This window comes from Plecotus auritus (assembly GCF_963455305.1).
Source record: "Plecotus auritus genome assembly, chromosome: 3".
In the NCBI taxonomy this organism is placed as follows: Eukaryota; Metazoa; Chordata; class Mammalia; order Chiroptera; family Vespertilionidae; genus Plecotus; species Plecotus auritus.
This window is the reverse complement of record NC_137772.1, coordinates 196,147,159-196,158,912: the sequence shown is the minus strand read 5'-3', so window position 1 is coordinate 196,158,912 and position 11,754 is coordinate 196,147,159. Positions and strand designations below refer to the sequence as shown.

The window sequence follows — 11,754 nt, the reverse complement described above, 5'->3', positions numbered from 1 at the left end:
AAACTTGCAGCAAATTGCAAAGAAATGGCTCAAAGGCTTCAGCTCTTTCTGTGCCCTGAGAGCTGAGATGCACGTCAGTGGCGTTGCCAGCCTGGCCTGTTCTCTGCCGACTGCCAGGGAAAGGAGGCCAGGAGGAAAGAGGAAAGAAAAGAGATTGCTCAGGGGTGAGGCCATGCCCTTCATCTTTTCTCCCTCCTAATCTGCACTGTCTGTATCCATCCAGGCTCTCCCCACCTGCCAGAACTCCTCAGACCTGCTGCACCATCCACCCCAGTCTGCGCTCTCAGTCTGTGAAGTGTGGTCCAGCCTCTCGCTGAACACACTGAGGGGAAGTGGCTGTCTTTGATCTCCACCTCCAGGTAAGATTTGGTTTCTGCATTCCTGTTTTGTGACTATCACGTCGGATCCTCGCAGGGGAGAGGTTAATAAACCCTTGAGTTCTGCATAGCGTCTTATCCATAACACTTTTCCATTCAAGATGTTGGGCCCCTTTGCTAAATTGGTGGAAACAGAAGAGACTGGTTAAAAAAGTCAGACACACTCAGATCTAGGTTCCCATTTTGACTCTGATGTTTATTACTTGGGAAGTTTTTGACAAGATGTTTGACTGTTCTGGGCCATATCATTTTCTATGAAATGGGAATGATAATGCTAAACTTGTTCAGTTGTTTTAAAAAATAGCCAAAAATATATAAATCACCTGGCACATAAACAGTACCTATTAAATCTGACTCTGACACAATTACTTTTATTGGGAAATCAGCTTTCTAGAGAACACACATTCCCGAAGGGAGGGATCTTGGTGTCCATCTTCCTGTGAGGTGACTGAGAGAAGAGTGTTGGGAAGTGGCTGCCTTTCTGACTTGGGGCAGTCTTTGGAAGCTGACTGCTGGATGGTTGGTCACCGGATCAGGGCATTTGTGTGCTCTAACTATAACCTTCTAAGGCCACTTAAGCTCGTTAAAAACCAGAGGATTGATTTTCAAACCTATGGGATCAGGGAATTCCTTTTTTTTTTTTTTTTTCAGACTACAATGAAGAAACTCTGCTTGGTTAATTTTTTTCCTCTCTAGAATAAGTTATACTTCAACCCATGGTGTTGGATGAGAACTTTGCCATGCCTCTTTCCTGGAATAATCTCTCCAAGTGGTAGGAGAACAGTTACAAATTTTCCAAGTGCAAATTTTTCTAAATATCTGTGCTGTTGCTCTACGTCTGCAATGGCAAATCAAGAGCAAAAAAGAACGAGCACCTGCAGGCCCCAAAGATCTTTCTGTTCATGTCATTGAGCTTCTTCCCCCTCTTTTCACAGAGGGATGAAAAACGCATGCTCCCTGAAACATGCTATACTTGAGATGATGATAGGGCAAATTAGCCATCAAAATAAAATTATATTTTTACTAAAGCTATTCAGTGTCAGTATTTTCAGTGGGACATCATTTTGCCCTTACACAGCATCAACGAGGATGACTATAGTTCTCTTGTTTTGATATCACTCCTGGAGAATAGTTAGAGAAATTTTTGTGTCAACATCTCCAAATGTTAAGAAGATGATGTATTTTGGTGTCTTAAGTTTTTAATATTCTTTTCAAAATGATTGTTTTTTCTCCTCAGCATTTATATTCTAAATGTAACCCTTTTAATGTTTTCAAACCCATGTGAACAGGGAATTCAATTTGTAAGTGATAGTAATTTTCTTATTAAACAATTTATTTTCATTTCCCAGTCACTGGCTGATGAGAAATAATATTTCTAGACTCCTAAAACAGTAGGTCAGTTTGAATTGTATAGTTTAGTTCTTGGAAGACGACTGCATTTTAAACTGTACATTTAATATTATTTATTTTTGTATTTTAAAACCTTTCAGGTTCATACATTTTTTTGCTTGGTGATATTTTTATTATTTTAAAATAATAAGTATTCCACAATTTACTGGACATATAGTTAGTTTTTTGTAATCATTATAAGCAGTGGGTTTCTCTAGGATTTTAATTAAAAGTAACCAGTAGTTTTGTACTAAAGAAACCTATTTAGCATTGTATAACCCCATTTTTCCTCAGACCCTATTTTCATTGTTTTTGAAAAATATTGTTCTGGAAAAGTAGTTTCAGTGATCCAATGGATATATAAAGTTGGTTGTTGGTATCCGATAGTTAATACGAAGAATTTCAATTTTTTAGTTTCTTAGAATGTGTCTTTTTAAAATCAGAAATGATGTTGAATTTTGTTACTTGATGTTTTGCATCAACTGAGATTTTATTATTTTTCTATTTTAATTCTCCTTTTACAACTTGAAGTATGATTGCCAAATAAAAAGTATATATTTAAGTTGTACAATGTATCTTTCAATTTTTAATGTGGTGATTTAGGTGAATATAGTTCCTAATAGTATTACATTTTAAAACTAGATATTAATTATAAAATATTAATTAATTTGAATTTACTAGTATTTTTTTGTATGTTAGCATGTCCAGATTTGGTCTGAAGTTTTCCTTTTTGTGCTATCTTAATGAAATTTTATTATCAAGATAATTTTAACTTTGTCAAGTGAATGGACACTATTATCATCTGTTTCCATTATTTGCTGTCTTTCTTTGAAAGACATCTCTTGGCAAAACACTCCTATTACATCATCTGTCCTTAGTATTTTTGTTTAAGAGCTAGTTTTAGAGTATTTTTGTTAAGGCTTCCTTGGCTATATTCCTCTTCTGGTTTATATCAATATAGATAATATTTTCTAGAAGTTAACCATTTTGTCAAGATTTTAATTATTTACATTGTGCATAGATTTATGCTTTATACTCCTAATATTTCCATCTTATTAATATTGTATCCTTATGTTTTTGTCTTTTGATTTTTGTTTAGCATTATCACCTCTTCATTTACTTTCATTTTTAGGATTTTTAAGTCTTTTTCTGTTTTACTCACTTTCCTTTGTCTGTATTTTGAATGTTAATGTTATGCACATTCATGAAATCAAGTAATCTAAAAGTTTAATAATTATTGCTTTAAAACTAGGCCTTTGCTGTACACTTCTCGACTCAATTCACACTCGCTGGAGGAATCCTCTCCACTTTTTAAATTGTTTAGGTCTTTCTTTTGATATTTAACTCAGTAACATGCATATTGGCAGAATAAACGTAAATTTCTACCACAGTACTTGGAACTTTGCCCCTAACTTTATTTCTTTAGTAAGAATGATGAAAATATGGAAGACCTCTATTAATATACAATACATCTTCTGATAAACATTAGGGTGACTCAGAAGTTATTTTATTTTTTAATTCTTTTCTCAGGCCGTCACCGAGTGAGCCATTTGAATCCTAAAGAGAGGGGACATCTGATATGAAAATATTGATATGAACAGGGATAATATAGGTTCAGAGAGTATGAACATGTCCAGGACTCAGTATGGACAGGGAGGGTGTGAAATTAAACACAGAAAGGGAGGCCAGAGACTACTTTCGCCTGAATTAAATCTGAGATACAAATTTTACTGTGGTTTCCTTATTTGTCAAACTAAAATGATAATACAAATTGGTCCTTTCTTATTTTTTTTCCTCCATATTTTAAGGCTTTGGATGTTGGGGACTTATAGGAGTCACAATGTGGTATTCTAGGACTCTTCTGCTAAGAGGATAGATTTAAAGGCTTTAAAGACTTAATTCTAATAAAGCAATATTCAAATGACCGAATTCCTCTTCTTCCTTTCCTGACTGCTTCTAGTTTAAGCTGGCAAGACCACAAAGTTAGCAAAACTCTGCCTCATTATTTATTCCAAAGGCAACATTTAAATTTATTCTTTGCCATAATGAGGCTTAAACTGGAGAGAAATGCTGGCACCCAACTCCCGATAGCAGGATTATTTAATCAAACATCCTGGTCAATTTTAATTGAAAAACTTTGCCAACTTACTGTGGTACAATAAGGTACTCTCAGGTCAAATTATGTCTACAGAATTGTGATCTATTGTGAAATAAAAATATTATTTAATAAACCGTGTGGGTTTAAATGAAATGTTTTTTGTTTTTTACTTTTAAAATCAACTTTGACAGATCAGAGTCAATGAACATTTTCATAATGGACACTTCATCCAAAGAAAATATCCAGTTATTCTGCAAAAATTCAATGCAACCTGTTGAGAAGCCTTCCTTCAAAACAGAATATTCCTCCTCAGAGAAAAAACAGCCCTGCTGTGGTGAACTAAAGGTAACAAACAATCAAATGCTAAAAAACTGTAAGTAGTCAAACAGAAGAATAACAACAAATTAAGTGGAGTTGATACTCTTGGCTCTCTATCCAGAAACTTTTTTTCTATACAATATAACTAGAAGCAAAAATGTGTTTCCTTCTTTAAAAATGACCTTAGATGCAATTTATTGAAATCACAGTGTGCCAGAAAGAAATCTCTGCCTGACCATGTAGATTAAATTGCTAAGTACTACTTATCTGGCCCATTTGCATGCCCATTCTTAACAGAAGAAAGAGAGAGAAAGAGAGAGAACGAATAGTTACTAAATATCTACCATGTGCCAGATACCAGATATTATACTATGCACAGTTATAATAATTAATCTATGAAATATCTACATTATTCCCATTTTAAAAAATAAAGCATTTGACCTTTCTTGCTGCACAGTATGGTCAGTGGAGGGGATAGGGTTAAATGGTGCTTTTTTTTACTCCAACTTCCTATTCTTTCTTTGTACCAAACATCAACCAACAAATGTGTCTTTTTTATATAAATGATAACCTACCCTATGGATACCCTGTTATACCCCTGGGTCTAGCAAAATGCATATGCCAGATAGCAAAAAAATTCATGCACCATCACTATGAATCATACAATCATGGGTGCTAGACTTGTGATAAGATGTTAAGTGTATGGTTTATGGTTTCTTATTTTCTTAACTATGAATGGCTCCAAACTCTTTGCTTTACCATAGAATAAATTTTCTTTTCAAAGCCACAATTCTTTTCAATGTCCTTTGGAGGAAGGAGGAAGAAAGGAGAGGGAAAAAAAAGGAGTTCAACTTACAGTCTGAGTAAAAATCTGTTATTTCTAAAAGAAATTGTATTTTTTTTTAGAAATTTGCGTGAGCTTGAGGTGGAAATGCTTGAATAAAATGTTCAATGATAACATGCTTGCTACATTGTTCTTGGTTTGGGGTTTTGTTTGTTTGTTCATTTATTTGTTTAGTAAGTTTCCAGTTGTGTACCAAGCTGGAGTCAGATTAAGTGTGACCTGTCATATTTTCCAGGTGTTCCTGGGCGCCTTATCTTTTGTTTACTTTGCCAAAGCACTGTCAGAAGGCTATCTGAAGAGCACCATCACTCAAATAGAGAGAAGGTTTGAAATCCCTTCCTCCCTGGTGGGCGTTATTGATGGCAGTTTTGAAATTGGTAGGTATTGCAGATGCCTGGCTTTTAAGCACAAGGTCTTCTAGGGCTGAGTAAAGGACATCTTCACTGTAATTTGTTCTCTCTGAGCAACCAGCAATATATTCCAGGTGTTCAATATTATACGAATCATCCATTTCAGAGTTCTCAATCAGAATGAGAGACTTTCCCGGGGGAGAGAGTGAGATGCTCTCAGTATTCTGAGTTTAAAGGTATGTGGGAAGTGTTTTTACATAAGTCATTTTTCCTGGAAGCTCTGTGGTTCAAAACTCAAAAGAATCCAAATGGGCTGTATGAAATTCATTGTAATTATTGAAGAAGAAGTTAAACCATGAAAGGGGGTTTCTGCCCAGTAGCCTAGAAAGAAGAGAGAGGAATTCTGTTGACAAGACTAGAAGAGCAAAGCAGATAATAAAATTCTACACTCAGGTGTCTTCAGTTAGCAATTGACTGTAGACAACCTCTTAGAATTTGAAAAGACCAGTTGAGTTTAGTCAAAGTTTTAGAAGTAATTTAAGTGGTATAACCCCAGTTAGTCAGCTTCTTGAACTGATAAACTAAGAGGCATTAATTCTTTGTTAATGGAGAATAGTAGCTCTGTGGTTATTAATGCCAATTGGGACTCAGATACATATATGCTATAGTAAAAATCTTCAATGGCTACAGTTTCAGCTTCACTTGATAACTTTCAGGACAGCGAAGGAATCTTTTAACTCTTCAACAATTGCTTTTTTGAATTCATACTACATATTCCAGTTTTTAACTCTGAATATCACAGAAAGAATTAAAAGAATGATTAGTTAACCTCTTGCTTTGGGGCATTTGCTACTTAAATCTTTCATCATTCTACCAGAATAAAATGTCTAAGTTTAGTGCTAATCATATGGTGATGTTCATACACATGACTAGGCAAGCTTGTTAATATGCAGATACTGATTCTGTAGGAAGGGAAATAAGATTCTGCATTTCTAAGAAACCCCAGGTGATGCTGATACTGGGGGAGGGCTTGTGGGACAGTGTTTGTGAAGTCTATAGTAGTGCACACCAATGTCCTGGGCCGTCACATTCACTCACAACTAACTCACTAACTTTCCTAAAACAACTTCTAGTCCTTCAAGCTCCCATTTATGGTAAGTGCCCTATACCATTTTTGTCTCTGGTATAGTGTATTTTTACTGTGACTTTCCTATGTTTAGATATACAAGTACTTACCATTGTGTCACAACTGCCTACAGTAGTCAGTACAGTAACCATGCGGTGCAGGTTTGTAGCCTAGGAGCAATAGGCCACACCAAACAGCCTGGGTGTGCAGTAGGTTAGACCATCTCAATACAATATTGATTTCTAAATGTTATCTGTATGCAGCAACCTTGTTTAATTTTTGTTCATTTTAATTGATTGTCTATAGATGGTGTAGAGTTTTCTGAATAGACAGTTATATTGTTTGAAACATAAGATGATTTTATATTATTCTTTCTAAATTCATAGATCTGTTATTTATTGGTTTTGCCTTATTTCTTTGGCCTTCGTATTAGGGTGAATAAAAGCAGTCAAAATGGGCATCCTTCTCTCATATCTGACCTTAATAAAAATGCTTTTAAAATTTTACAGATAAGCAATATGTTTGATTGAGGTTTTGATATATATGCCTTAAAAGTTAATTTGCTCAGATATTTTTTTCTTATTATAAATGAGTGGCTAATTAGGTTGAATGCTTTTATATGATAACCATAGTTATTTTATTAATTTTCTTTTTTTGTAATACCTCTGTACTCCTGGAATAAACTATATTTGGTCTTTTCTTTTATTGTTCTTGTGTAGTCTTGATTTCAAAAAATATTAGTCTTATAAGGTGAGTTGAGGAGTTTTCTATTATTCTAAAATGCTGTGTGTATGTGGAATCTGTTACTTGAAATTTTGGTAAAACATATTTTTAAAACTCTGTGTAACTGTTTTTTGGGGGTTTTTTTGAGAGGCTAGTGATGGTAGATGTGAAAGAATTTTGATATCCAATTCAATCTTTTAAAGACCATTTATCACCATTTATTCTCCAAGTGTATCTTCTGAGAATTCAGAAAGGATACTAAGTAAAAGAACATAAGACTCATCTATGTATCACAGATGCTGAAATGATATCATGCAGTATTTGGCATACCCACTAATGTAACACAAAACAGACTGTAAACATTGAGTCATCTATTGTGAGGGTGGCGGTGTGGGAAGTAGGAAGGGGAGGTGGCATAGGGAGACACATTATTTATAAACTGAAAACAAACTTTTGTTTGGTTTGGTTTTACTGTGGCACTTTAACAAAAATATAGACATAATTAGCAATATCTGCAACACAAAATTTCCTCTACTAAATACTTAGATGTCAAATGAGAAATCTCATACTCAATGTTTTTTAATATGAAAATTAAAAGGAGGTTAAATCTTCTGAGAGCCATAAAGCCTGGAGCCACTATGTAATCTACTTTTCTCACTATCATTATTATCCTCAAGGCTAGAAAAATTGCTGCTCTTTTTGCACTTGACTAACGCTGGCAATGTGAATAAACAGTAGTAAATTAGATGATTGCTTGCAGATGTAAGGAAACACTCTTGCTAAAAAAAAAAATTGGAAACATCAAGAAGGACTTTAATGGCAAGGCGAACCATCAGCCATCACAATCAAGTGCTGCATTATTGCTAAGTTCTTGCTCTATCTAGCACTCTAGTACTTAGAAAATTAAATATTCAAAATGCAAATAGTTAAAACTTTAAAGCCCCTTGATATCCAATACCCTAAACAGTGTTTATCAAAATATGTTCCAGGAACCATCTTCACCAACACATTTGAGCTAGGATTAAAAATGCAGATTTCTTGGCCTGCCCTCGGATCCGTGGACTCAGAAACTGTCAGGAGCTACCGAGATTCTGCATTTTTAATATTTCTATATCCCTTACCACCTTGTTTCAGGAATTTTGTGCAGAGGAAAGCACGAGGACATCATCCCTAAAGCATGGTTAGTCAGTTGTCTTCATCATCACACGCATCTTCAGAGACATTTTAGAAAGGCCTAATTCAACCTTCAAAAGATATTTCTTAATTATTTTTTTATAAAGAGATAGCTGTGTATAATTTGTGAGATTTTATATTTCATAAAATTTGTATTATAAATATACATGGAAGTTATATAATTGATATGTTCCTAAAGTTGTTTATGTAGTGTAATTTGTGCTCTTATTTTGAATCTTATCTTTTTGTAAAAAGGATATAAACAAATTCTAAATATCATTTATAAAAATATGAATTTTATAATTTGATTTCATTTAAAGTGAGGTGCAATTGTTTTACTTTTTCTTACTAGTTTATGTTCAGCTAAAGCAAAAATATGTGATGTGTGTTTCAAGAGCAAATGGGAAACTATATGAAGTTTTATTAGAAAACTTTAATAAATGAAGAAACAATAATAAAGGTTACTTCCAAATCAGCAAAGAAAATTTAAGAGAACAGCTGAAGGATGTCTTCTACAATTTGATTAATGATAAAATACTTTAAAAGAACAAATCACTAGGGTGTGTGAAAATGAAGTAGAAGGCTTGGTCATTAAAATATTCTGACAAAGGGGTAACATGATTGAAGTAATGAGTAAAAAGACAATTTCAACAGTCATCTCAGTTTAAAGGAAAGAAAGTCAAATGATCGGAATGATGGTGGGGACAGTTTAGTCACAACAAAATATGGCTAGACTTGCTATAGACATTCATTCACTGACGTAACCTCATTTAGTTATTCTGCTGACTTTTTCTAAGTTCCCTAACTTATGAACATTTTTTCTTTTCTTCCAAGGGAATCTCTTAGTTATAACATTTGTTAGCTACTTTGGAGCCAGACTTCACAGGCCAAAAATAATTGGAGTGGGCTGCCTGATCATGGGAGTCGGAACATTGCTCATTGCACTGCCTCAGTTCTTCATGGAACAGTGAGTCAAATGCAATCATCCTGTTCTTGCTGTAACCAACAGCTGCATTTCTCTTTTCATGGTTACAATGAATTATTTAAATGTTATAAAACGGCCCCTGATAAATTCTATCTTATCTTTATTATATCCTCTTTGGGCAAAATTTCAGAGTACTTGCAATTTTACTTATAATTTGATCTGTAAGAAAAAAGTTTGTTACACTACTATGTATTGATGTCAACAAAATTAAAGGGAAATTTTCACTTATATGTCTTCATTCAAATGCTTTCATTTATCTGTGGATACAAAATATATAAACAAAAGGAAATTAATATATTATTTGATAAATGTCAAATGGGTAATGAGTGAGTGTTACAGGTAATATGCGGGATCATGGTACACTTGACTGGCAGGACATTGACATAAGGATATGTTATCAACTCAAAATAAGTATTCAATTTACAAATATTATCTCATAGCACTTCCTCAATAAAAGTGGGGTGTCTGTATCCATGAACTCTGAAATCTACTTTTGGGACTTTGTTAGTACCTGTATACAACTTTAGTAGTTCCAAAGGTTTTTCATCTTTATTATATCACTAGAGGCCCAGCGCACACAAAATCCTGCGCAAGTAGCTTGCTTCCACTTGCCTCAGCTGGCCACCCCGTCCATCCCCGCTCGTAGCTCATGCCCCGCCATTGCCGCTGGTAGCTCTCCGCTGCTGGTAGCTCGGGCCCCGCCCCGCCTGCCGCAAGAGCTGCTGTTCATTTGGTCGTGACGGCGTTACGGTGTGACGGCCACAGGCCTTTTATTAGTATAGATTCCATATCCTTATGATAACCTATAGGGTAGAAGAACATAGTTTATACTTTTTTACTTTAGAGCTAAAGGCCATGACTTAAAGAGCCTGGTGACTTTCTCATGTTTAGGTGTCTTATATTATAGCACTGAACTCCTAAAACAGGTATTCTGACTTCTTTATGCATATCCATGTTACCTCCCTTCTCTGTGCTTACCTATTGCTGACTGAGAGAAGTGACTTCCAAGAGGTGTAGAAACAAGAGAATAATTTTAAAATTATATATCAATTAATACTTTATTGCCCAGTGTAGATCAATACATTGTGACATATTAGAGCTGGAGAGACTTAGAAATGATCTGATCCAAACTTTTCCTCAGATTCCCAGGTCACTCCTATACCTAGAGTCAGATTTTGGCCTCTGTGGCCAGTCTGTAAAGACGGTGCACAGAATCCTCTGTGTGGGGTCTTTCCTACGTGTTTGGGCAGTTTCCCTCTACCTTCACTTTTACTTGGAGAGAGATTCATGGCTTCAGGGCTTCTGCCTGCTCTTTGGACATATCTCTGGCCTCCTTTCCACAAGAGCAGAAGTTTCCTTGGATCACTGAGGTTCTACAAAGGTTTTATGTGGGCTAATGCCTAAGGAAGAGGCAAAGGAAGAGACCAAGGAAATGGGTCTCCAATCCACCTGAGAGGAGTGTATCTAAGAGAAAGCAGCCAGGCAGCCAGGCTAATGCAGACGAAGGATGCCAAAGGAACAGAAAGAGATTCATATTCACCACCCTTTACATGTTGAAAGATATATTTGTTGATTTATTATTTAGTGTCTGCCATTTGCCTCGTGCTGTGTCAGGTAATGGGACTACTTCACTGAGGGAAAAAAAAGAAACAAAATATACACACACTTCATTAAGTTTGCTATCTGCTGAGGGTTATGATAATAACTTGTTTTCAACCTTCTACAGGATGAGTCACTAATTGGGTACTTGTCCAAATATAATTTTTGTTCTCTAAAAGACTACCTACTATATATGCTCTGTCTGCCTAGCAGCATTACCCTTAATGTCCAACAAATAATATTAATCATGGATATCAATTATTAAGGGCCTGCCCCCAAGAGGCTGTGTTTAGCTTTATGTATGGTAGGTCATTTAACTCATGAATTTAAGAGATATATAAGACTAGAGGCCCGATGCATGAAGATTTGTGCAAGAATGGCCCTTCCTTCCCCTTTGCCCTGGCCGGAGCCGCCTTTCCACTCCGGCCAGGAGCTGCCTTTCCACTCTAGCCTGAAGCCGCCTTTCTGCCTTCCCACACTGCCCAGAGGCCCGAAGCGGCTGGGGTGGTGCTGAATGCCTGTGTCGTCACCATGGCCACAACGCAAGCATCCCACCCCTCCCCTGGCCGCTCAGCACCTGCATATGCAAATTAACCCACCATCTTTGTTGGATTAATTTGCATACTCACTCCTGATTGGCTGGTGGGCGTCATGAAGGTACAGTCAATTAGCATGTTTCTCTTTTATTAGTGTAGATTATTATTCTAGGAAATAAGGATAAAGTGGTGAAAAATCTCTGCTTCCATAAATCTTATGAGGAATAGACAATGAA

General features: G+C 35.7%; 1 protein-coding gene across 1 annotated transcript in view; it reads left to right on the top strand.

Annotated features, from left to right (window-relative positions):
- The first annotated feature begins 252 nt into the window (after positions 1 to 252).
- SLCO1C1 (solute carrier organic anion transporter family member 1C1) overlaps positions 253 to 11,754 on the top strand; it is a 47,969-nt gene continuing 36,467 nt past the window's right edge. The window contains exons 1-4 of the mRNA XM_080660825.1: positions 253 to 359; positions 4,056 to 4,209; positions 5,262 to 5,403; positions 9,233 to 9,365. Coding sequence (XP_080516951.1) covers positions 4,066 to 4,209; positions 5,262 to 5,403; positions 9,233 to 9,365 — 419 coding nt within the window. The 5' untranslated portion in view covers positions 253 to 359; positions 4,056 to 4,065. The remainder of the gene's footprint in view (positions 360 to 4,055; positions 4,210 to 5,261; positions 5,404 to 9,232; positions 9,366 to 11,754) is intronic.